General features: G+C 44.3%; 2 protein-coding genes and 2 long non-coding RNA genes across 8 annotated transcripts in view; 1 reads left to right on the top strand and 3 right to left on the bottom strand.

Annotated features, from left to right (window-relative positions):
- The window catches only part of LOC145444639 (uncharacterized), a 233,148-nt gene extending 207,191 nt beyond the window's left edge, over nucleotides 1-25,957 (bottom strand). The window contains exon 1 of the long non-coding RNA XR_013916732.1: nucleotides 25,797-25,957. This is a non-coding gene — a long non-coding RNA (uncharacterized LOC145444639). The remainder of the gene's footprint in view (nucleotides 1-25,796) is intronic.
- Nucleotides 16-1,603, top strand: LOC145445253 (uncharacterized). The gene is made up of 2 exons (XM_080323420.1): nucleotides 16-641; nucleotides 695-1,603. The coding sequence occupies exons 1-2, from the start codon at nucleotides 486-488 to the stop codon at nucleotides 923-925; spliced, it is 387 nt and encodes a 128-aa protein (XP_080179546.1). The 5' UTR covers nucleotides 16-485; the 3' UTR covers nucleotides 926-1,603.
- LOC145444463 (uncharacterized) lies at nucleotides 5,395-10,834 on the bottom strand. 5 transcript variants are annotated; one of them, XM_080322447.1, is made up of 6 exons: nucleotides 9,300-10,834; nucleotides 9,024-9,245; nucleotides 8,004-8,244; nucleotides 7,842-7,941; nucleotides 7,272-7,439; nucleotides 6,744-7,043 (listed from the first exon to the last, which is right to left on the bottom strand). In XM_080322447.1, the coding sequence occupies exons 1-4, from the start codon at nucleotides 9,489-9,491 to the stop codon at nucleotides 7,868-7,870; spliced, it is 729 nt and encodes a 242-aa protein (XP_080178573.1). In that variant the 5' UTR covers nucleotides 9,492-10,834; the 3' UTR covers nucleotides 6,744-7,043; nucleotides 7,272-7,439; nucleotides 7,842-7,867. The 5 variants fall into 5 exon arrangements, with proteins under 5 accessions (XP_080178576.1, XP_080178577.1, XP_080178573.1 ...); XM_080322449.1 differs by having other exon boundaries at nucleotides 8,088-8,244; XM_080322448.1 differs by having other exon boundaries at nucleotides 6,746-6,877.
- On the bottom strand, nucleotides 18,125-22,650 carry LOC145444462 (uncharacterized). Its single transcript, XR_013916689.1, has 2 exons — nucleotides 19,815-22,650; nucleotides 18,125-18,303 (listed from the first exon to the last, which is right to left on the bottom strand). It is a non-coding gene; the product is annotated as an uncharacterized LOC145444462 (long non-coding RNA).
- Nucleotides 25,958-27,215: the final 1,258 nt, after the last annotated feature.

The following is a 27,215-nucleotide window of genomic DNA, read 5'->3' as shown; positions in this document are numbered from 1 at the left end:
TCTTCATTTGCACTACGAACTTGCTATGGTGACCAAGTTGGTAGACGACTTCCACTAACATTGCGCGTACTTAATAATTGCATAACCACTTTTTTTATTGAGTAGTTCGGGGACGGGTTAAAATCGACCACTGCTTTACATATAGTATATGTTTACCTTCTGTGTTCGCTGTAAAAATGAATTTAATTCCCTCTGACTATTGAAAAATTACTCAGGGGCGGGGCGCTGTAAAGTAACATTGAAACATGTCTTCCTTGAACTTGCTCGCAGCCTTGATAGGGGTTTTCTATGTCTTTCCAAGCATACCTTATTTGGCGGGAATGATTTGTCCTATTGAAAGGGAGCCGATCCAGCAGACTGAGAGCAAACACACATCGTCAAAATGCGACTTACTCTTGAATTAATTTAGGCCTGACAAAAAAAGAATCATCGCAGTTATGACTATTTGTACTTGATATAAATTAATTATAACATGTAGAAACCATATGGGCGGACAAAGGTATGATGCCATCATAAAACCCGTTCTCAGATGTTTCGGGACAAGAGGCATTGCCGCAGGGCAGATGAATTATCCGCTTGGTATTTGCTCGACGGCTTGTGACGATCTCGTGATCGCAGATACCAGCAACCATCGGATCCAGGTTCGTGTTTTGTCGCAACGGCTTTCGAACCCTTCTTGCACCCGTGCTTCCAGATCTTCGACGTCAACGGACGAGCCAAGGGATGCTTCGGAAGCAAAGGGAGCGCGGGTGGTCAATTCGATGACGTGCTTGACGTGTGCATGACGTCACGAGGACGAATTGTCGCATCGGATTGTGACAATCATCGAATTCAAATATTCGACGAACAAGGGAGGTTTGTTCGGACGTTCGGTAGCGAAGGATCACGTGAGGTGTGTGTGACGTCCCAACGACCGATGATGTGACGTTGTCTGTTGTTCAGAAGATGGAAAACTGAACCTTCCTTGCGGAGTAGCGGCGGACGAATCAGGTTTGATCTACGTTTGTGATAGAGGCAACGGCCGAGTCCAAGTTTTCTCGGAGGAAGGAAAGTTCGTGAGGAAGTTCGATTTGAAAGATCCGCATTTTCTTTCGGTGACTTCAAACGGCAGAGTAAGTGAGCTCGTCATTTCCGTTTGGCTCTCGTAACCCTTAACCTTTCTCAGGTGTTTGTCAGTGACTGGGACAACCACAGAGTTGTTGTCTTCGACTCGCACGGCCGCCAGCTTCTTCAGCTTGGGTCGGAAGGAAGGGGCGAGGGTCAGTTACAGCGTCCGCGAGGTGTCGCCACAGACCGACACGGCAACATAATCGTGTGCGACGCCGACAACAACCGCGTTCAGATTTTCACGAACAACGGAGAGTTCGTGACTTGTTTCGGCAGCTACGGTACCGAGCCTGGACAGATGTGTGAGCCGGTGGGAGTTTGTGTTTTGTCTGACGGACGGATCGCGGTCACTGACTGTTACAACAACAGGATACAAATCTTTTGAGCAACCGCATCAGAAATGCCGCCCCTCCGGTTCCGATCTTATGTTCTGTTATGTTACCTTCTTACCTCCTTTCGTCTGTCATAGAATCAAAACCTTTCAGCGTCGTTGAAACGCATCATCTTGTGCGACTCACGCCACTCAAAATGGCATTTCTTCAGGCGCCGAATAATTTTTCTTTACGAGTGGCGTTTGTAATGTGGGGCTCAGATTTCCAGGACAAGGACTTTTGGGTCATATTTGCGATGTCCGCGGGCTCCGGACGAGTCGTGTGGAGTAGTATCATGTAGCTATATGGTGTTAATTACCTCGGTGAATAAATTACCATATCTGAACAAAGGCCGTTACGCCGATCTACGGGTATTGGATTGAAACACGGTCTGGACATGGCTGTCAAATCTTCCATTGATCCGGGAATTCTACTTGTGCTAAAAACTTTAGTGACGAGAGATTATCTTTACTAAATACTTGGAAGAACCTCAAAACCTACTATCGACCTCGCCAATCCAACATTTTCCAGCGAATAACATAACAGCGAATGGAGATGGATCCTAGATCCCAAATACGCCAGACGTTGATCATCGTTCAGGCCACATTGTGACGAAAACATGAATTACGGATGGATGGATCACCATGCTGGGGACTGGATTACTACCGATTTACTTTTAATTTGGATCAGGCATGCTGAACTGAACAGCTAGAAGCAGGTGATGAGACGGTGGCTTCCGTTGGGGCACAGCAGGATTGACCGATAGGTGTGTTACGGCTAATGTTCCCTCTAAGCTGCGCACGTGCGCACTTGCGCACTGCTTTCATGGTCTCTGCGCATAGAAGATCTAAGTTGCGCACAAAAAATCTGAGGTGATGACCTTTTTTTTAGTCGTTACGCACTGTTTTCCTAGGGTCTGCGCAGTGAGTTGGCGAGTGTGCGCAGACTCGTCACAAATTAGAGGGAACATTGGTTACGGCGGTGTTAATATTTATTAAAGAAAGCTTTTAGATGCGCCATAGTGATTTTGTCGTCCATGGTGAATTGCTTTAGGTCGAAACTGACTTATATTGTATTAGGCTATATGTAACAGCGGTAGTATTGTTATAGGCTGCAGCAGTAGGCTACACTAACAGTAAATAATGCAGATGATACATGAATTATCAAAATAATTGAAAAGACATCCGGAACGGTTTACGTTTTCTTTTGGAGGACAATGAAAGTCGTAGCACGGCGTTGTCAGCCTACCAATGCTGTAATTGGTGTCACAACGGAAATTTTGACCGGAATAGTTTCATGCTGTGTTTGCAAACTAGTATTAAAATACGATTGCCAAAAACAGGGTCGTCCCATATCTAGCGCCATTCCGAACATTGCAAGCCTGGGCCTCATGGAAAAAAGAAGCAGCAGCTAATGTTACAGGTTGCAAATAAAACGCTTAGACTAAGCGAGTCTGAAAAGCTGGACACAAAAACTGCTGAATTGGAGTTTTGCGTTCGTGGCTATCATGCCTTTCATTAAGTTGAAAATGACGGCCTGATCAAGCTATTACAGCAATTTGTGAACATGTCCGCGACGCATGGACGTTTTAATGTATCAGACGTGATATATGGACGTAAAACTATATCGTTATATTGCAAGGAAAAAGCTGCAGTAATAAGGGAAATGATAACAGAGGTTTTAGTTGAACCACAGTTAGCCGTCGCAGTAACGTTAGACTTGTGGACGGACGAATACAAGCATACGTCATACCTAGACGTACACGTCTGGATAAGTCCTTTGAAATGAAACATCAAGTTCTGGCGGTACGTCATTTTGGGACTGAACGTCACACTGCTGAAAATATTTCACGGGCTATACAGACTATATTCGCTGAATATGCTATTGATACTTCAAACATTACGGCAACTACCGACCACGGGGCAAATGTTGTCGCTGCTTTTCGAGTAGGAATGTTGGAAACGTCCGCACGCCTTGACTATATGGCACATAGGCTACACACTTGCTTCTCAACCATGTGGTCACGGGTATGCACTTCACAGTCAGAATTGCTCAATTACGATACCAATGCGTCTTCTCTGGTAAAGTATTGTAATCAAGCCTCCGGTGTGCAGGAACAATGCCCGTGTCGTTGAAAAAGGGCTCGTCAACTCGGAGTCTAGGAGATGGCAAGGCTATATTGATAGAACATATTCCATCAACGAAAGTTATGAAGATTTGGTGCACATTCTTTCAGAACCACACAGAGACCGCATGCAGCTCATATAGCATCTGTTAATCGAAGAATGAACGCGGAAATTTTACAATTCATGAAACCATTCGGCGATATATTTGATGTTATGCAATTTAATTCCAAACCAACGATAGGCTACGCCGTGCTAGCGTATTATAAGGCGTTTGAACTTGCAAAACCTTGCCTGAATGACCATCCCGTTATCAAGGCCATGAAGACAGAACTTCGACAACTTTTGGACACAGTATATTTTAAATCTTCGCTGAAGGCTCATCAGTGGCTGGCTAGCTACCTTTCTCGATCCAAATTTCAAACGATTTGATTTTCTGCCACTTACTAGAAATGAAGAGGTCTCATTCGGACATTGATAAATGGGTAATTGAACACATGGAAAAGGTTGCCGACAACAGCCCAGGAAATCAAGACTATGTTCGATCAGAAGCAAGAGAAATGCGACCAATCGAAGTTGATGATCCATTCTCCCAATTTCGCGACGGTCTTGACAGACATTCTGCTCCAAGCCTCGCTTCGTCTGACAGTATCAAGCGAAACTTACTTCAGGAACTTCAACGGTACAATAAGGAATACCAAAATGGAGAAACCATGAACGGGACTTTCCAACGCTCTCCAGGGTGGCTAGAAAGATGTTTGCAGTTTGCAGCCCAGTGCTCCGAAGTGCGCTATCCGAAAGAAATTTTTCATCCTGCGGTCTGACCTTGTCGCAGAGACGAACCCGACTGTCTCCAGTAACTGTTAGGCTATTGAAATAATCAATTATTTGTATAACGTGTGAATGCAACGCCCTTTGTATGGATGACAGTTGACTTGTATTTTGAACACACTATTTTTCTCATCTTGGCCAATTTCATTCCTTTATTTCTTTAATTTAGTTTGGTATTGAACCATTCAATACAGTTCACATTTTGCAAAAAGGTTTGGTGGAACTAAGTTAACAGTGGGGCTGTTTTCAGCGTATTCTCATTCAGATATATTAAGCTCTGTTGCCATATGCTATCGAAAGAAAACAAAGTGAGAGCATTGAAAGCGTTGAAAAGCTCGAAATTTGTATCGTATATCAGCTTATTTGCTCGCAACAGTTGAAAATTGCTATTTGAACTTGGTTTCGGGCCGAAACGGGCTCACAACTCAACCGTCGGGTTCGGGCCGGGTTCGGGCTGAACTTGTCGGGTGCGGGTCCGGTTAACCGGCCCGCTTCCATCTCTGCTATAAATAGCGATTGTCGATACGCATACGACCAGCTATATATAACCCATTGCCTTATGGCATAACCTGTTCAAAATGCAGATTAAATACAGAAAAACGTTTCCCGCAAAATACAATGTGTAGCTCAGTTCGCCTGAATGAACGCTAATCTTATAATTCCTTATATCTTCCGTTCTACACGTCGTAAGCAGACACACACTGTAATTTTTTTCATGTCGTTGAAATCAGAAAAGACAACACTTTTTTCGTCAAAAAAGATCCCACGTAAAATGTCCTAGATGATGTCGATTGTGCTTTATATTTAGGTGTTTCCATATTTAGGTGTTTCCGTATTTAGGTGTTTCCGATCTAGGTGATACCTCACTGCGTCCTGATATAGAATACTAAATAATCTGGCGTACATGTCGACCTCCGTTCTGTCCTCTCAATAACGCTAAAATCACCTGGTGTACTCGACAATCAAACTGTTTGAATCCCGCATGGGACATTTTATTATGAACGGAAAAATGAACGTGTATGCAAATGAACATACTGCACTAAAATAAATTGAAGGCAAGAAATAGGACATGCAGCATAAATCGTAGCCGGAATTTTTTAATTAGAATATCGCAGCCCTACCCGCATGGAAATAAACCACATGCTAAGCCCAGCTTGTAAAAATTACTTGAACTTATTACAGAATTTGTTATTATGCTACTTAATTGAAAGTATAACTCCTCACTAAACAAATGTAGTGAGAAAATTGACCTTATACAGGATTTGTACCATGTAACGAACTTGTAGTACTTGTGAAGTACTACTCAAAAAACGAATGTAGTGAGAAATCTGTTCTTAGAAAGTCTTATTCTGGAGCATATTGTTGAAATCTTAGAAAGAAATCGGCCAATTTGGTAGACACATATTGAGCACTTTTGTCACCTATTACGACATGCTGGACGAAAGCCAGAAGCTGAAAATCTTTTGGATACGATAGGTCCCAGGCATAATAGCATGCCATGATATTAATCAGCATATCAAAGACCGTATCATATTCTTGACACGAAATTCTGTGGCCATCAGCCAGAATCCAGCCCTGGATCTTCCCATTCTCGTGCTTTGCGACAATCAAATGCGGAGGTTGTGATCTTTTGCAGTGGATTTGAGTATCTTGAGCCTGAAATTGAAATATTTTAAAAAAATTCAAACAATGCATACGACTGTCAACAACAGGGGTAACATCTCTACACCAGTAATTCACCAAGTTATTTAGACACGCCACACAATAAGTGTAAAATTTCACGCCCCCTTATCGTCATGTCACAAAAGTTGATTGCATGGAACGTTATGACTGGTAATGAGAAAATTCTCAAGTACAAAATTCGGAGTATACACAGAACAATAACTATGAATTTTACGTAAATGGCGAGAAGCGAGAAAACTTTTTGTTGTTGACCACTGCTTTCCACCCCCCTTCATATGCTTTCATGCCCCTCAGTTTAAGAGAGAGAGATATGGTATTCTTTTTCGCCTGCACCATCGAGATGCTTAGACGACGGAGTTGCGATACGGCCGCGAGGTCATCTAGTCCGCACCCCCGTTTGTTTTCTCCTCCATGCTATTCGTGATTGCTGAGCGCCTAGCAGGATAGCTGCGGATACCAATTTTCAAGTCTTTGGTAAGACCCGGCCGGGGATCAAACCCATGACCTACCGATCGAGAAGCCGGACGCATTACCATTACACTATCTCGTTCACCACTGCCGCACAAGTCAGCTGCATGTATCAGTGATTGACATCATTATATAAACTTAGTTATAATCAAGTACCTGTTCCACTGACAATGCAGATACTGTGGACTTCTTCTTAGAGTTCAGGCTGGCGTCGGTCTTCTTCCACTTTACTCTGCCATCGGCGAGTTGCGATTGTACTTTCAGCAGATTTTTCAGTTGATCATTCACACTGAACTGAAAAACAAAAAATCGAGAAGTTATTATCAATCAGTTCTAAATCATAATAGCTTTGCAAGTCCCAATTCACCCTGAATATCTTATCCAATGTATGCATCATTTTTGTGTAATTAGTTCTCATCTCATCAATTGGTGCGATCAACTTCCAGAAATCTTCCCTGACCTGGAAAAATACGAGTTTTTCGAGTATTATATTAAGAACGGGCACTTTATTCTTTGTGGCCGTATAAAAGGCACATAATTCCTACCCCACATCATTCATGTTGGTGACATCAGAATGAGTGATACAGGAATACTAGTCTCGACCCTAATACTAAATTCAGAGTCAATACACTGACCCGCACTCGATATCGCTGAGGCCTAATGATAAATCATACATGCGTTCACTCACCAGTCTGATATCACCCAAGGAAGGGAACATTTGCAGAATTTCATTGAGGGATCCCTTTCTTCGTTAGCTGAGCACGCCGGTGTCCGTACAATTGCCAGTTGCAGTCCTCGTTGTCGAATTCCTTTTGCAGCTGACGAGTCCCTTCTTTAACAGTCAACTTGAATCCACCTGAATGTGTAAATATTAGTAGGGACACAATACTCCAATGGGTCTGGTCTAATTTCCTACCCACAACGCTCTTATGCCCATGAACAATGCAGGTCTACTTCTATTCCCACAGTACAAACTACGCTGTAATTGAACCGGCGCACATCACCGGACTACTTCTATATAATCACAGTACAAACTACGTTGTAATTCAACTGGCGCAAATCACCGGACTACTTCTATATACTCACAGTACAAACTACGTTGTAATTTAACTGGCGCAAATCACCGGACTACTTCTATATACTCACAGTACAAACTACGTTGTAATTAGACCGGCGCACGTCACAGGACTACTTCTATATACTCACAGTACAAACTATGTACTTCTATACACACATTACATACTATTTAGTAATTTACCTGACACTGCTGACACGGAAGCGTTTTTAAAGGAAGCAGGACGTTTTCTGAGAAGTCTGAGCGCTCTCAATTTCTGAGACAGTTTCGTGTTGATATTTTTCTAGAAAAAAATGAGATGATCAGTGCAAATGAATTTAGACCAATGAGACCAGTTTACTTTACCAAGGGGGGGTTCTGTAAGGTAGATCCTAAGCACGGATACTTTTCCACAAGTGCCTTCCCAAAACTTTCGATACGATGACTTACTGGTCATGTCACCATTGTTCAGGATGTGATTTACACACTGCTCCACTACGAGGTTGAAGACTTCATAAGCTGTACGTTGCTTCAGCGCTAGTTCAACTTTCACACTGAATTCCGGCAAGGGCATCGGAGGATCGAGGTGCTTGATACTGCATGGTGGCTGTTAATTGATGAAAATATGAGTTGGTGTCCTACTAGATACAGTGGTTCTAATACTTTTTAGACCGCGACCCAAATCTGACTTTTAGTGGTATCTCGTGACCCAAGCAACACACACCAAAATGAATGCATTTGGGTGCCGACCAATTATATCAATAACGAATGGTTTGGCCACCCAACGACGGTCAATTATCGCCACCGAACTTTTTGGCACCGCACTTTGCCCAGCCGTATGTTGGCCCAACGCCATATATTCATGTGTCCAAGCGTGGACGGGTTTTGGCCTCATAAACCGGCAACCGCTCGTTGTACAACTCTACACTAAAGCGTCCCAGGTCTCTGACGGTGTTTTCCAGAGAAACCAATGTTGAAAAAAATCTCATCATGAAATCAAACCAATTTGTTTAATACAAAGGTCGGCACATTTTCATGATCAAGTCATGTTGTGGTGGCGACTTCTCCGCGTGTCTCGCTTATTGGCCGTGGTACCAAACTCAGTGACCTCTGATATGCTCAAACCAACTACAGTAAATCGCGTGAAAAGCGAAGATATTTTTATTGTTGCAATGACCTCATATAATATTACATACATAATAAAAGACCGCTCTGGTACCGTCGCGCCACAAAATTACACCTTTCGCGACCTATGTTTGGGTCAAGAACTGAAGAACCACTGTACTAGAATAAGGAGATCTGTCGAGTTGTCGTCTTCGAGGAAGTATGGACTGCTGAGGCAGACAGGTTAGCTAAATTCATTGCAAAATTTTATCAAATACTTACTGGCATAGCTGCTTCAGAAGAAGCTAAATCACAACGGACTGACGGCTCTACGGGCACGGTGGTATCTAAATCGTCGTTGACTGACGGCTCTACCGGCATGGTGGTATCTAAATCCTCATCAACCGACGCTTCTCCCGGCAAGGTGGTATCCGATTCAGCAATCGAGGCTGATTCATCGGATATATTGTTTCGACCTTGATTTGTTGACAACTTTTTCCACAACTGAAACAACAAGACTTAGTTGCATGGTCACATTTCAGTTGATTAGCTTCTTACTTCTTGCAGATTTAACAGATGGCGCGTCACACCAATGGTGAATATTTGCCAAAAGTCTTTATCACAAGCTTGCATGTATAAATCAGACTTGGATGGTCCTTGTGACGTTACAAGAAATGTTTTGTATGTGACGTTACAAGAAATGTTTTGTAATCCGATCTGAACTCCCAACGAAATGGGCACAGCCAACATGATCTTTCATTTGACATTTACGACACTCTAACATAAATATTTTTAGACAAAATGAAAAGAAAAACATTCTAGATCACAATTCGTAACACCATTTAACCCCCTACAAGATGCATCGATCACAACTGCTCACTAAATTGTGTAGATTACCAACGCTAGTAGGGCTGGGCGAAATCGAGTGCCATAGTGCATTGATGGATCACGACTCATGCTTCAAGTTGAGTATTCTAGGACCACGCATTATGACAACATAACAGAATGTAAATTGACAAGATTCAAAGCTTTTTACTATGTTTGGTACGCTGCAATACGGCCAATCAATGCTAACACAGTAGAAATAAGTATCACAACTTCAATTCCCGTTGAAAAATTGATACTCATGGCGAAAGAGCGTCTCATACTTCGAAATATCGTCTTTTACCACTATACACTTAAATCAGTTCAACTCTTTCGACGCCGAGCTAAATTTGACGATTGTCTTCAAAACGCCGCGATTTTCACCAAATAACCCCAATTTCAAGGTTATCATTGTGACGTCAAATCCGCAATAATGGCTCGAAAATTTGACTTCTGCTAGTACCGGTACTCAAGTTTGTTTTTTAGGCGCAGTAACATACCGACGGAGCCCATTTGTGTACTATTACAAGCAACGATCTGCACAAAAACATCATTATTTGTCTCCGTTGAGTCCTCGTCATCTCCCGATGCAATTTTACGTTTGAAAAACATGAATAAATACGTATATATTGGTGTGAAGTCTGTGTTGTCGCAGTACAAGTACTGACTTGGTGGCTTCAGTAGATCCTTATATTAACTTAACGCGCGATGTGTCGCTAAAGATTGGTGATAATGATGTAAAATGTCTTTAGGTATTGGCATCTGTTGAAAATCATTACCGTCGTTGAAATATATATCAAATAAAGTTACTATTCCGAACAGGTAATCCAGCAAAATTGTTTCTTAGTAGCAAGTCTTGAATTTTGAATTCATTACCGCACAATGCCCCGACTGCCATGGACGCAAAACGGCATGTCAGATTTTCGAGACAAAAATATGCTCTCGATTTAGCGAACATATGGGGATACGCGGCGTTTGAAGACAATCTCTAGCGAACATATGGGGATACGTGGCGTCGAAAGAGTTAATTGATACTCATTCAAAATCCGCGTACTATAAGCATTGTGCCCAGCCCTAATCGCTAGTTACGCAATGTTCCAAGTTTATAGCGGAGAGCTATAGCTATAGCTGTTATAACAGCCTGGCATATTGCTGAAGCTATGCGTGAGCTATATACAGATTAGGATCGTACTTTATATCAGATATCTATATAACAGGGTACATTAATGCTGAAGCTATTTACCTACCTTCCAATTTCTTGATATGGCGCGATGCAACACCGTTACTCACCAAGAAAGTTTTGAAATCTGCAGCACAGTCAGTTCCTGTCACGTTCCCAGCACGTTGAATCGCAAAAGAGCGAGACGGGCAACACAGAACTTACGCAAAGCGGAAAAAAAGAGAAATTTTCTCTATAGCGCCTAGCTTTTTTTGCGGCCATGCGCTGAAAGCTCTCCTTTGTGATGCCTCAAGCGGATAATTTCGCGATTCTGGGATCTCAAATTGACAGTGCAGTTGTCGTTTTAGAGTAGTTGCTGATCGCAAGAGTTCATTGCAACCATAATATCGGGAATTAGTTGGATAGAACACGCTTCAAATTGGTGTGCAATAAAGCAATATTCTGTTACGTGAAAAATGCCGCGCAAAAATGCGCAGCATTGCCGCATAAGGCCATATACATTCATTTACGATTGTCTTATACAGTTGAATGTCACACACGTAGTTAGATGCAGTCCATAACACTTCAACAAGATCAGTATCGTCGTAAATCTTTATATGTCTTGGTGCGTCGTGGCGCGGTAATGGCAAACGCCGATATGCTCATTTCGATGAATATATTTTTTTGGGGGGATGAGTACCCAAAAGTCAAGATATTTGGCAGCCTAGAGTAAAAAGATGCACAAATTTTCAAAAAATACTCTATAATTTATGCTAATTCATGAAATAATTTAGAGCCCCCTTCGAGCTCGCCCCTCCCACCAATTGGAGAGTGTGGCGTGCCGCAGTTATGGTCCTGTCTATACCTATAGCTACTGCTCGTTCAACTGGAAAGTTAGGGCACATTGCATTGAAACAGCAGTGACGTAACGTTAGCAGTCTACGCACGACTTTCCTGCAATCCTAATTAAAAACTCCAGACTCCAAGCCAAGAACGTGCATTTTATAAATATAAAATTATATTTTTTGTCAATACTCAATTTCCTAATATTTTGTGGGGGCCGCAAGAAGGCTATCTGCGGGCCGCATGCGGCCCTCGGGGCCGCGGTTGGGAATCACTGATATAGGGCATAGGCCTAATTCCACAATGCATCTCGTACCCCATGATGTGGTGCTCCGTACCCCGAAGGTGTCTGCGGACCCTGGTTAAGAACTCATTTAATAGAAATGTCCAATCGCCGACGAATTCATTGGTGTTACAGCTGTTACAGTTACATGCGGCCCTCGGGGCCGCGGTTGGGAATCACTGATATAGGGCATAGGCCTAATTCCACAATGCATCTCGTACCCCATGATGCGGTGCTCCGTACCCCGAAGGTGTCTGCGGACCCTGGTTAAGAACTCATTTAATAGAAATGTCCAATTGCCGACGAATTCATTGCTGTTACAGCTGTTACAGTTCTTTTAGATAATCTAACAATTTTAGGAAGTAGCCTCTTTTTTGAGATTCTGTCTTCATTTTTAGGAATTTTTTTGGTAAATGTAGGGCAAATTCGACTAAGATAACAGTAAATCAGCACTAAAGTAACGCTCCGGCGACTATTTCGGCAGCTGAGCAGGAAAGTTGACCTTTTTTCTGGTCAACCACCTGATATGATGTGAAAGCAAAACTGTACCTCTACATAAGCGTTTCTCTGTTGATTCTTTACCAGCTTGTATCTAGCTAGACCTGAATTCGTAGGTTCTCTATCAGATAGTATGTAGACGTGAATTCGTTTATTCTCTATAAGCTATTTGTGGGCGGTCGTCGATGTGTTCGTAATAAAAACTGAATGCTTTTATTTGTGAAATATCAGACTGACAAGACAGATATTTGATTTAAAGTTCTAAGATTAGTAACGTTATCGTATTGGCGGCCTGTCTCGTCTATCTGTAGCATCGGTATATGAGGCCAGGAACTGCCTGTTATCTGCCTAACTAAATAAACTTGTGCCAAGACTATGATAGGGACAAAATAAGCATGTTTGGCAAGCAAGGAATTCGATATCACCCAAGCAGGATTGAAAACATAAGTTGAACATGACTTCAATACTGTGACTTGGACTCGACTCGAGTCATAACACTATGACTCGGACTTGACCCTTAAAACGGTGACTTGGACTCGGACTCGAATCGGTGATGAATTGAAAATGACTCGACTCGAGTCAAAACCACAAAAGTCAGATTGACTCGTGACTCGGAACCATGTGACTTGGTTACAACCCTGATAAAACCATGTCACTATTTGTTTCATTTGACCATTTATGATTCACAATGAGCAGACGATGATCCGTTTACAACGGTAGGCCCATAAAGTAGGCTACAAGCTGTAAAATATCAAATGATAAGTTCACCGACAGCGCAAAATCTACGATACAAACGAAATGCAGAGGTCAAAACATGTTTGACTTGGTAAACAATTTTGACAAATTTTGACCTAACGCTACAATTTTGACCTAATTTTGACTTTTTTGACATGTCAAAAAAATTGCCCTATTTATCATCATAAACTAGAAATGTGACGTAATAGTAGGCTTAACATATTTTCGAAATCTAAAAAGAGGACACTTTTTCAGAAATTTCAGACTTGCAAAACCGGAGAAGAAGTGTTTGAGACCTCTGCATTATAGCAATACCCCACTAAACTATAGGCGGTTATATTGCTCTATTGGTTAGAGATAACTCTTCGCGAATCCCAAGACGAAAATAATCGAACGAACTATAGCCGCAGGCGTGCGATTCGCAGGGATTTAATTATACAAACACTTTCGACGCCTGTACGTGAACCCCGGCGTTATAACGACAAGGTGTAATTAGCGCGTTCTGAAGCCGTAAATTTAGTCAACGTCATTGAGATAGCCATGATTTAAAGATGGTAATCGAGTGTGACAAAAGCACTCGTCACGGTTATACAAACATAACCTTAAACTACTCTCTACTTCACAAAATATAAAGTTATAAAAGTAAGCAGATTTATATGAAAACCCGTTAAATAGCAGTAAAAGTAGCCTAGAAAGATAAATACGTACTGAAAAATCGTTGCGTAGAAGTGGGGGTTAGTCTACGACAGGGGTCACCAACCTGGTGCCCGCGGGCACCAGGTAGCCCGCGAGGACCAGATGAGTGGCCCGCGAGCCTGGTTCAAAAATAGATCTAATAGCAGCATTTGCCAATATTCGTCAGATTATCACCAGTGAGCTTTTAAATATATAAATTGAGTGATTTCGTTATTGTTGTTTAAATCACACTATAACATGCGACTTAGAAATGACTTAAAATGATGATACCAAATATCCCCGATTACAATTAGTAATATACCAACATGTAGTAGAATAACAAGATATCGAAGACGTAGAATAGGCCTCGGCGTACTGTCCATACAGGCGATATGACGGCATGCCATCCACGGTCTTCTTGAAAGGGTGGGAGGTTCCGTTATGGTAGCCCGACGTCCCGGACAATGCCAAAGTTGTAAACAACATTACTATCCGGTAGCAAATGGCGGTGACGTACTAGCAGATGCAGTATGCCCTATGTGTATTGCATCTTTTGACACAGCTTGTCTCTCTTACACTCAACGCAATTTATAGTACTATGTTTCTAACTTCCTGTAATCGATGCTGCTGTCAGGTATCATGAAATCTGTCATGTCTGGATGCTGAACAGTTGGAGATTGAAATTGTACCACTGCAAAATCACCTCCACCTCAAAGCCCACAAGGCTGCACCAAACTTTTGGTGCCTTGTTAACACGTAAAAGTACAGTGGTGAATGCGCACTGCGCAGCAGCTATGAAGGTCTACAGGGTTGGTTCGATTGGTTTGAAATAAGGACAAATATGTTAGAAATGAGGTGAGTCTCATGTCAGAAATGAGGATAGTCATGTCAGAAATGAGGATAGTCATGTCAGAAATAAGGATAGTCGCTATATTCACTATAAAGTCAGTTACAGTACCAGGCACGACTTTCTAGTGCTGCTAACCCAGTCCGAACACATCCCAGACATGATGTCCAAACACGCCCCAGACACGATGTCCGGGTATCAACACAGGCCGAACACGCCCAAGACACCATGTCCGAATGGCAACACAGGCCGAAAACACCCCATACATGATGTCTGAACACGCCCCAGATACGATGTCCGGGTATCAACACGGGCCGAACACGCCCAAAAGACACCATGTCCGAATGGCAACACGGACCGAACACGCCCCAGACACGATGCCCGAGTGTCAACTCAGATCCGAAAACAACCCAGACACCATGCTCGAATGGCCGAACATGTCCCAGACACGATGTCCGATTGGCAGCACAGGCCGAACACACCACAGACATGATGTCCAAACACGCCCCAGATACGATGTCCGGGTATCAACACAGGCCGAACACGCCCTAGACATCATGTGTGAATGGCAGTACAGGCCGAACACCCCCCCCCCCAGACATGATGTCCGAACACGCCCCAGATACGTTGTCCGGGTATCAACACGGCCGAACACACCCAAGACACCATGTCCGAATGGCAGCTCAGATCCGAAAACAACCCAGACACCATGCTTGAATGGCCGAACATGCCCCAGACACGATGTCCGATTGGCAGCACAGGCCGAACACACCACAGACATGATGTCCAAACACGCCCCAGATACGATGTCCGGGTATCAACACAGGCCGAACACGCCCTAGACATCATGTGTGAATGGCAGTACAGGCCGAACACCCCCCCCCCAGACATGATGTCCGAACACGCCCCAGATACGTTGTCCGGGTATCAACACGGCCGAGCACACCCAAGACACCATGTCCGAATGGCAGCACAGGCCGAACACACCCCAGACATAATGTGTGAATGGCATCATAGGCCGCAGACACAATGTCCGAACACAGCCGAGACACCATGTTTGAATGGCCGAACATGCCCCAGACACGATGTCCGATTGGCAGCACAGGCCGAACACACCCCAGACATGATGTCCAAACACGCCCCAGATACGATGCCCGGGTATCAACACAGGCCGAACACGCCCAAGACACCATGTCCGAATGGCAACACAGGCCGATAACACCCCAGACATGATGTCCGAATACGCCCCAGATACGAAGTCCGGGTATCAACACGGGCCGAACACGCCCAAGACACCATGTCCGAATGGCAACACAGGCCGAACACACCCCAGACACGATGTCCAAGTATCAACACAGGCCGAACACGCCCAAGACACCATGTCCGAATGGCAACACGGACCGAACACGCCCCAGACACGATGTCCGAGTGTCAACTCAGATCCGAAAACAACCCAGACACCATGCTTGAATGGCCGAGCATGCCCCAGACACGATGTCCGATTGGCAGCACAGGCCGAACACAACCCATACATGATGTCGGAACGCCCCAGACACGATGTGCTATTGGCAACACAGTCCCAACACCCCCCAGACACGATGTTAATAAGGTTGGTCGTGTTTGAAATAAGGTCAGTCTAGTGTTTGAAATAAGGATAGTCATGTTAGAAATAAGGATAGCCATGTTTGATATAGGGATAGTCATGTTTGAAATAAGGATAGTCTCATGTTTGGAATGAGGATAGTCATGTCAGAAATGAGGATAGTCATGTCAGAAATAAGGATAGTCGCTATATTCACTATAAAGTCAGTTACAGTACCAGGCACGACTTTCTAGTGCTGCTAACCCAGTCCGAACACATCCCAGACATGATGTCCGAACACGCCCCAGATACGATGTCCGGGTATCAATACAGGCCGAACACGCCCGAGACATCATGTCCGAATGGCATCACAGGCCGAACACACCCCAGACATAATGTGTGAATGGCATCATAGGCCGACCACATCCCAGACATGATGTCCGAAGTCGCCGCAGACACAATGTCCGAACACAGCCGAGACACCATGTTTGAATGGCCGAACATGCCCCAGACACGATGTCCGATTGGCAGCACAGGCCGAACACACCCCAGACATGATGTCCGAACTCGCCGCAGACACGATGTCTGAGTGTCAACTCAGGCCGACACGCCCCAGATATAATGTCTGAATGGCATCATAGGCCGAACACGCCCCAATAACTTCGCTATCTCGTGTCGCAAATTTATAAGGTTGAACTTACTTAATACAGCCATAATGCACATTTTACCTCATTTTGACGTGTCGCAAGCAATAAAGCACAGGTATGTTTTGGAATGTAATCAAATGTATTGCAAACAAGAATATTCATGAATGCTAGCTAGGAGAAATCTCAAGATCATGCGTTGTCATGCAAATATTTGTGTAGTCCAGTGGTTCCCAACGTGGGCGATATCGCCCCCCGGGGGGCGATTTGTCGGTCCAGGGGGGCGAAAATAGCCAAGGGGGCGATAGGGGGGCGAAAACGGACGAAGGGGGCGATAGGGGGCGATGGCGCGTTGAAATGGCTATATTGGCGTCCATGACCGTAACTGCCACACCCAAACCCCAATTGGGATGGGGGCCCGAGATCGAAGGAGGCCCACAATTCTTTCGTGAATTAACAATAATTATTGTGGAAATTTAGGCAACTTTTTCAAAAAAATTCCACCACCTATATTTGTGGTAATGAATTTTCGGCGCTCATTCATATATCAAATTGAATGCGCGGAATTTCAAGGCACGACCAGGTACTTCAGGAAATGCAGTTGCATAATTTGCTTTGAAATAATAGAAGTCAACCCAATTTCTACATGAAATAGTATGATCTTATTTTCAGGAAAGGTCATTTTGTAGCTGTTTATCACCAAGCCTACAGTTGTCATTTGCACAAGACATATGACAATTGTACGATAATTGAGCTAAATTTGAACTAAAACTCGTGGGGGTCCGCGGGGGTCCGTGACTGTCCGAAAGGGGTCCGCGAAGACTAAAAGGTTGAGAACCACTGACCTAATGTATCAGATAGAGTCTAACTATATTTGCGATTACGAGACAAAGCGTCGTTCAACATTGCGGTTGCGCTCGCAGCAAGACCGTCGACTATGAAACCTAGGCACGAAATGATTGATGCATGTTGGTCGCGTCTTTCGATATTGATTTGTCCATGCGCCGAATAGCCCTGTCCTCGCAAAATTAGCCCAGCGATGTACAACAGGCCCGCAATATAGTCAAATGACAATATTATTGACCTATGAACTTCAAAAAAATTTCGCGCGGCTAGTGGCCCGCGCGATAATTCGTCAATCGAATGTGGCCCGTTAGCTGAAAAGGTTGGCCAGCCCTGATCTAGATGAAACAATTCTGTGTTTCAAAATGAGTCCAATCTGAAATGCAGTCACACTTGATGCCACAATCGACTTGGTGTGTGTCTCGTTTTATTCCACTCCAGTCTTGTTGCTTGATGGTGTGTAATGTATTGAAATTGTTGAGAGCAATATATATTCAATAACGAGATGAATGGTTGAAATTGGTAGCGGTGATACGTTGCATGAGTCGGACGAGTACACCTTGACAGGTGCCTGCACAGCAGTATTGCTCTGTAAAATAAACATATTATATATTTTGTGCAGGCTTGATGGATTTCTTTTATGAAGCTGCAGAAAGAGGAAGTCGATGGATTAAACGCAAGAAAATCAAATTTCTGGAAGAAGTATAGAAGCACAAAACAGGAAACTCGTCCAGGAAAATTACAAATTGACGGACAATTATTGCTAGTGAAGTTCAGTTCTCAGAGGAGCATCATAATGCCAAAAGATGCGGAGAAGCTGAAATTTTATGCTAGACTACATTAAATTCTTTCTGAATTGTCCGACTTATCCTACTGACGTCAAATTTATAGTATTGCTGTAAGCATAGTATTAAACCATTGGGTCAGCCACATGTAACTGCTTCATTAAATCGCGATTTGGCCATGTAGATATGTGGTTCTTAAAAATGCACCATTTGCATTCATTCATGATTTCTCAAATCTAGAATGATTACTGACTGTCAATAAATGACATACAACTTTGAAAGGATTGATGGATTGGATTGTGGTACACTTACTTTTGTGCAGGAACTATTCACAGGGATCATTTCAGATCGAAATACTAGTTAAATATGTGGATTCGACAAGGAATGCAAGAAAATGATGGAGTTCAGCTATGGTGAGCCAGGCAATGCTATCATGGCAGAAAAGGGATTCACCATTGAGTCTGAAATCAAGAAATTGAATCTAGATTTAAATATTCCTTCACATGATTTACACAACGTCAAATGCCTGAGCCAGACTGTTCCACAACAAGAAAGATGGCGAGAGAACGTATTCATATTGAACAGCTGATCGGAAGAATCAAGGAGTATAAAATTTTGTCCGGTGTCATACTATGCAGCATTGTGTATCACAACCAGAGGTGGTCAAAGTAGTCAAGAAATCTACTCAAGTAGAAGTAGAAGTAGCGACGAAAAAAATCTACTCAAGTACGAGTAGAAGTACTTCTTCCATGAGCAACCTAAAACTACTTGAAGGTGAAGTAGAATTGACTGACTTTAAAAGTACTCAAGTAAGTAAGTAGTTGTGAAAATGATCCTAATTCGTTCACGTGGATTGTGAACAGGTGACGAGCTTGATTCATATTAATGCACACCAACAGGCAACAGGTATCCAATTTTCGATAGCATAAGCATTCATTCTCATTATGATAGTATTGATATGGAAATGCTATACTAATCCTCTGTTTTCTCGAACAGCACGTTTTAGAAAATAGCATGGTACGGCGCCATCCCCCATATTATAAGGCCCGTATAGTTTAGTCGAAGAGTAATACGGAGAAGTTATATAGAATACGGTGTAAACACTTTGCGCAATTAGTAAGAGATCAAGATCAAGAGATCGAGCACACGCAAGGTCGTAGCCAGAAAAACAATTTTTTTTTTGGGGGGGGGGATTATGGCTTTAGGGGAGCTCTCCCGTGGGAACATCTCGCAGAACCGTACATCCTGCCATAGGCAATTTCATCACTAGCCTACCCTTTATACATACGATTCTTAGACGCACACAGACACATACCCTATGGAAGCTTCCAGTTGCCAACTATAGCTTATCTATATCGAAGGCTTCGGAATACATGGGTCGGATTTATGGTGGTCAATCATTTCGGGAGCGCACTTTGCGGAGTAGCATGTAGCATACTTTATATATCTTCGTGTGTCCCGAAACGGTAGCCTAGTTGCCGGAGCTAACAGTTCCCAACCGCCATACTGAACTGACACTCCTACAGACTCAATCAACCCAACGACCTCGGGCTACACTAGTGTATCTACTGGTCCTGTTGTATTCTCATAATTGAGAATGCAGCTAAATTCAATAATGGGTATTTGCGGAATAATTTTTTTTCGTGACACCGATAACAAAATCAAGACATGAACGGACACCAAATCGCGCTAAGCGCGAAGAAAAATTTTAGGTTGCATACTTTTGCCCCAAAATACTCTAATATCTATTGATTTTACGAAAATTTTCAATAAATTTGGGGGGGGCGCAACCGCCCCTTTCGTCCCCCCTGGCTACGCCAGTGCGTCCAACATCCAACTTCGCATCGGCATTTGAAATTATAGACGTGTAACCAGGAGTCTTCGATATTTATATGTGTGAGCCCCAAATATTCCTGTCCTTGTCAAATAAACCCAGCGGCAAACACAGGCGACCCGCAATAAATGCAAGGGACATTAGTATCGGCCGAACTCATAAATTAACTTTGAATGAAACTACAATTTACCAATACCGATCTTGATCGAAAGCTATTTCGCAAATACAATTTTAAAGCTGGCAGGTCAACGGAACCACCAATAAATATAGCCGTCCAAGTCTGAAATCTGGAAATCGGCATTGTTCCGAATGATCGCTCGATAAAATTCCATTATCCTGGTCAATTATTCATTCGGACATCGTGTCTTAAGCTTATTCGGCCTGTGTTGATACTCGGACATCGTGTCTGGGGCGTGTTCGGTCCGTGTTGCCATTCGGACATGGTGTCTTGGGTGTGTTCGGCCTGTATTGATACTTGGACATCGTGTCTGGGGCGTGCTTGGACATCATGTCTGGGGTGTGTTCGGCCTGTGATGCCATTCGGACATGGTGTCTCGGGCGTGTTCGGCCTGTATTGATACCCGGACATCGTATCTGGGGCGTATTCGGACATCATGTCTGGGGTGTTATCGGCCTGTGTTGCCATTCGGACATGGTGTCTTGGGCGTGTTCGGCCTGTGTTGATACCCGATCATCGTATCTGGAGCGTGTTTGGACATCATGTCTGGGGTGTGTTCGGCCTGTGCTGCCAATCGGACATCGTGTCTGGGGCATGTTCGGCCATTCAAACATGGTGTCTCGGCTGTGTTCGGACATTGTGTCTGCGGCGACTTCGGACATCATGTCTGGGATGTGGTCGGCCTAATGCCATTCACACATTATGTCTGGGGTGTGTTCGGCCTGTGCTGCCATTCGGACATGGTGTCTTGGGTGTGTTCGGCCGTGTTGATACCCGGACATCGTATCTGGCGCGTGTTCGGACATCATGTGTGCGATGTGTTCGGACTGGGTTAGCACTAGAAAGTCGTGCCTGGTACTGTAACTGACTTTATAGTGAATATAGAGACTATCCTTATTTCTGACATGACTATCCTCATTTCTGACATGACTATCCTCATTTCTGACATGAGACTATCCTTATTTCAAACATGACTATCCCTATATCAAACATGGCTATCCTTATTTCTAACATGACTATCCTTATTTCAAACACTAGACTGACCTTATTTCAAACACGACCAACCTTATTAACATCGTGTCTGGGGGGTGTTGGGACTGTGTTGCCAATAGCACATCGTGTCTGGGGCGTTCCGACACCATGTATGGGTTGTGTTCGGCCTGTGCTGCCAATCGGACATCGTGTCTGGGGCATGCTCGGCCATTCAAGCATGGTGTCTGGGTTGTTTTCGGATCTGAGTTGACACTTGGACATCGTGTCTGGGGTGTGTTCGGCCTGTGTTGCCATTCGGACATGGTGTCTTGGGCGTGTTCGGCCCGTGTTGATACCCGGACTTCGTATCTGGGGCGTATTCGGACATCATGTCTGGGGTGTTATCGGCCTGTGTTGCCATTCGGACATGGTGTCTTGGGCGTGTTCGGCCTGTGTTGATACCCGATCATCGTATCTGGAGCGTGTTTGGACATCATGTCTGGGGTGTGTTCGGCCTGTGCTGCCAATCGGACATCGTGTCTGGGGCATGTTCGGCCATTCAAACATGGTGTCTCGGCTGTGTTCGGACATTGTGTCTGCGGCGACTTCGGACATCATGTCTGGGATGTGGTCGGCCTAATGCCATTCACACATAATGTCTGGGGTGTGTTCGGCCTGTGCTGCCATTCGGACATGGTGTCTTGGGTGTGTTCGGCCGTGTTGATACCCGGACAACGTATCTGGGGCGTGTTCGGACATCATGTCTGGGGGGGGGTGTTCGGCCTGTACTGCCATTCAAACATGGTGTCTCGGCTGTGTTCGGACATTGTGTCTGCGGCGACTTTGGACATCATGTCTGGGATGTGGTCGGCCTATGATGCCATTCACACATTATGTCTGGGGTGTGTTCGGCCTGTGCTGCCATTCGGACATGGTGTCTTGGGTGTGTTCGGCCGTGTTGATACCCGGACAACGTATCTGGGGCGTGTTCGGACATCATGTCTGGGGGGGGGTGTTCGGCCTGTACTGCCATTCACACATGATGTCTAGGGCGTGTTCGGCCTGTGTTGATACCCGGACATCGTATCTTGGGCGTGTTTGGACATCATGTCTGTGGTGTGTTCGGCCTGTGCTGCCAATCGGACATCGTGTCTGGGGCATGTTCGGCCATTCGAGCATGCTGTCTGGGTTGTTTTCGGATCTGAGTTGACACTCGGACATCGTGTCTGGGGCGTGTTCGGCCTGTGCTGCCATTCGGACATGGTGTCTTGGGTGTGTTCGGCCGTGTTGATACCCGGACAACGTATCTGGGGCGTGTTCGGACATCATGTCTGGGGGGGAGGGGGGTGTTCGGCCTGTACTGCCATTCAAACATGGTGTCTCGGCTGTGTTCGGACATTGTGTCTGCGGCGACTTTGGACATCATGTCTGGGATGTGGTCGGCCTATGATGCCATTCACACATTATGTCTGGGGTGTGTTCGGCCTGTGCTGCCATTCGGACATAGTGTCTTGGGTGTGTTCGGCCGTGTTGATACCCGGACAACGTATCTGGGGCGTGTTCGGACATCATGTCTGGGGGGGGGGTGTTCGGCCTGTACTGCCATTCACACATGATGTCTAGGGCGTGTTCGGCCTGTGTTGATACCCGGACATCGTATCTGGGGCGTGTTTGGACATCATGTCTGTGGTGTGTTCGGCCTGTGCTGCCAATCGGACATCGTGTCTGGGGCATGTTCGGCCATTCGAGCATGGTGTCTGGGTTGTTTTCGGATCTGAGTTGACACTCGGACATCGTGTCTGGGGCGTGTTCGGTCCGTGTTGCCATTCGGACATGGTGTCTTTTGGGCGTGTTCGGCCCGTGTTGATACCCGGACATCGTATCTGGGGCGTGTTCAGACATCATGTCTGGGGTGTTTTCGGCCTGTGTTGCCATTCGGACATGGTGTCTTGGGCGTGTTCGGCCTGTGTTGATACCCGGACATCGTGTCTGGGGCGTGTTTGGACATCATGTCTGGGATGTGTTCGGACTGGGTTAGCAGCACTAGAAAGTCGTGCCTGGTACTGTAACTGACTTTATAGTGAATATAGCGACTATCCTTATTTCTGACATGACTATCCTCATTTCTGACACGACTATCCTCATTTCTGACATGAGACTCACCTCATTTCTAACATATTTGTCCTTATTTCAAACCAATCGAACCAACCTTCCTCATGAAGGTTGCAAGCGTGTTTAGTTCAACTTATCGTTGTGAATCAGCCTTTGCGGACACGACATTCATCAAATAACAAACACAGAACACGCCTCACTAATGCACATATGGAACACTCACTCAGAGTTGCAGTGTAAGTTACATACCAGAGTACAGCGCACTATGGTTGATAGCATGCAATGCAGGCCTACCACCGACTGGTTTAGAAACAGATAACACGATGTCCAGTCTAACGTGTGACGTGATTTATTTTAAAATCTGATCTTACAGTTGCTATATAATTTATAAAAACACGGTGCGAAGTAATTCGTCATTTCTTAAAAAGTCTTAGTGGCTAGCTGGTTGAAATGAGATGTTTTAATTTAAAAGAATCTCTTAGAAGTCTTATCGCTATGCGATAGCCTACCTGCCCAATGCTATGAATATCAAAGCGGAAATTGAGTCTGACATGGGTAAACGACGGGAGTAAATGGTAGCCCGTCGCTTCAATCAGTACCCAAAAGTTGCCCTTGGTTGCAAAAAGGTTGGTGACCCCTGGTCTACGAACATAACCACTTACTTACTTTGAAATCTCTATTTCTACCTGTATTCGAGCAGAATTGCGACCGATGCATTAATGACTTTAATACTATATTTTTTACATTATCCACACCTATGAGTTGAAATGTTGTTGAGTAACTCATGTTTTCAACATAATATAAATAGCCAACGGACTAGCCTCAGGCGCCCGATTCTAGGCGCTATAATTGAACAAACACCTTCGTTGCAGGTACGCGATCCCCGACGTTATAATGATAGGGACAAATTAGCCGCATTAAAGCGAGTCTAATGAATATAACGACAGACAACAAGTTAGTTGAAAAGTAAAACTAATCGTGACCGATGCATTAATGACTTTAATACTCTGTATTTTTGAATTATCCACACCTATGAGTGTGCGCCTTAACAACATGTCACCATGATACGGGATTCCAGGTTAAGCAATCAGTCAGCTAAACCTATAATACTTTGGTTAGCTATACTTGTGCTGACTATCTATCCGTAGTGTAGCGACCCTGCTACGGCGTCACGTACCTAGCAGGGAAGTCGGGGTGTTCCTGTGTTCCTGGGCTCCGGACCTCGTCTCTCTGCGATCGCCGCCTGCTGCGCGCTCGTTACACGAGACGCCTAACACAGTACACCAGTCCCTACGGTCATAAGATTATATTCCACGACGCAGCACTCAAAACAGCGTTTCACACTGGACTCATATTACGCAATATACACAGCGATACACGCAAACTGATAACGGAATATGCGACCTAACAAGACGAGACACAGGCCTACACAGCACACAAGTTCACACAAACCGTATTCCGACAGCTAGCAGTGTTTCCTTCTATAGGCGAGGGACTAACTACGGGACAATATCACTCCCTAGATGCTAACACAGCATCGTCCGTGATCTTGCCATGCCCCAGTCAATCTATCTGAACATAGATTCCGACAGGATACATCCACCTCAAGCCTACAAATACAATACCAACTATCTGCTACCTCACACCCTAACTGTCTAATACTACAACTACTTTCTGCTGCTGTTCCCGACTACTCATACTTCACGCTACCAAACACAGAGACATAGGCCTACTCACTCACATCCAGGTCCAGCCACGCTCTCAGCTATACCACGCGCAACGTCATTTCTAAACGGTAAATATCGAACATTCTAGAAACCTCGGGATGCCACACGTAGGTTAGTTATCTATAATGACCTCTACCATTCTTGCAGCTTCGCTGAAGCTTTACTCAGACTTATTTTACGGCAGCTATTGTAGGATTTCTGGAAATCCAAAAGTCGACTTTTTTCCTCATTTCTATTAATGATATTTGCTGATGATACTCACCTCTTTATAACCTCCAGCACTGTCGATGATTTGCATGCATCTGTAAATAGGGAACTCCCAAAAGTGTCGAGATGGCTGCAAGCAAACAAACTAAGTTTGAATGCAGACAAGACCGAGATGCTCGTTTTAAATAATGCCAATCATTGTTTCACTGTGAACATCAATCATAAACAAATCTCCATATGTGACTCAGCAAAATATCTCGGCGTCACCATCGATTCCAAATTGTCTTGGAAGCAGCATATTGAATGCACAATATCAAAACTAGCTCGGTGTGTGGGAATAATGACCCGTCTCCAATCTTTGGTTTCCAGATCTGTACTACGAACCATCTACTTCTCTCTTTTCCACTCTCGTCTGCAATATGGAATCGTAGTATACGGCCGTAAACTAAACTTTACGCTGATTGGTCGAGGGACAATGGCCATGGATACGGCGAAACAACAGAGGACGCGCGCTGCATTTGTCTAAGCCTTGTTGACACTACATTATATTCCTATAGCCATGTAGACTGTATAAAAACGGCAAGATTAAAGTTAAATGTTTATTTGTTCATCAATAACAGAATTATTAGGAAAGGAAATAAAACATTTAGTAACATATACTAAAATATAATGCCGAAATACTGCTGTGTTTGTAAATGCAGTGCCACCAATGGCGACGAAATGGGGAGAACAGATCTTTCCATTCATTTTGTTCCAATGCAAAGGGCAGGAAGCAACGTTCCCTCTAAGCTGCGCACGTGTGCAAATGCGCAGTGGTGCGCACAGAAAATCTAGGCTGCGCACAAAAAATCCGAAGTCATGACTTTTTTTTAGTCGTTGCGCACTGTTGTCCAAGGGACCGCGCAGGCGCGCAGACTTGTGAAAAATTATAGGGAACATTGTCAGGGCCAAATATTGCTATCGCTGAAGTGTGAAACCGAGGTACAAGTGCTGCCCGCAAAGGTAGATATTACGCTCCTTGAGAATTTGCAATCACGTGCGCCTAACGAAAGAGATTTTTCTTTTAGTATGGTCCCGTACGCGTGAGCGATACTGATGTCATTTCATTAGTGCAATCTTTTCTGGGAATGGCGAAATAACGTGGCTTGACAAAGTTATAAATAACAATGGGCTAACTCGAAGTTAATCTGAGGGAAACGAACGAACGCGTGGTATAAGCATTGCGTAAGATTTACTGTGCAATTACATGCCGTGAATTTTCGAAGTCATCACTTCCAATCAGGCGAATCTGCATGATCACGTACGGTGAGATATGATAATATGCAGAATATGAAAGTACAAGCACCAATATTATTTAAAAAATCTATCTCTTCGCAAACGTTGATCGGGGAATGCTACAACTGTGCACTCAAGGGCGTTGAATGGGGCTGTTCCACTTCATTTTGAACACGCGGTGGCGACAAAGGTAACTCGACCCAAATCTGTTTTGTTGCTATATGCTTTACTATGGGAATGGACTAAACATGGACCGAGTTTCGTCTCTTGGCGTACAACGAGGATGGTGAAAGTATCCATATCAATATAAATCATCCATATGGATATCAAATAACTGTTAGCCGACGAAAATGAGGCTATTTCTTGGCGTCTAGTCCTCGTGGTGGACATTAGCACCCTGGCAGGTTGCAG

Source organism: Botryllus schlosseri, chromosome 8 (genome assembly GCF_051294905.1).
Source record: "Botryllus schlosseri isolate E-star chromosome 8, Bs_hap1, whole genome shotgun sequence".
Lineage (NCBI taxonomy): Eukaryota > Metazoa > Chordata > Ascidiacea > Stolidobranchia > Styelidae > Botryllus > Botryllus schlosseri.
This window is presented reverse-complemented; position numbering and strand designations above follow the sequence as displayed.

Excerpts from the sequence above, each read along its gene's own strand:
- LOC145445253 (XM_080323420.1), top strand. The coding sequence starts at position 486 with ATGGGCGGACAAAGGTATGATGCCATCATAAAACCCGTTCTCAGATGT. Across the intron at positions 642-694 it reads CCAGCAACCATCGGATCCAG|ATCTTCGACGTCAACGGACG; the intron begins GTTCGTGTTTTG and ends CCGTGCTTCCAG.
- LOC145444463 (XM_080322447.1), bottom strand. The coding sequence starts at position 9,491 with ATGTTGGCTGTGCCCATTTCGTTGGGAGTTCAGATCGGATTACAAAAC. Across the intron at positions 9,246-9,299 it reads ATCTGTTAAATCTGCAAGAA|TTGTGGAAAAAGTTGTCAAC; the intron begins GTAAGAAGCTAA and ends TTGTTGTTTCAG. Across the intron at positions 8,245-9,023 it reads CTTCTGAAGCAGCTATGCCA|CCACCATGCAGTATCAAGCA; the intron begins GTAAGTATTTGA and ends ATCAATTAACAG.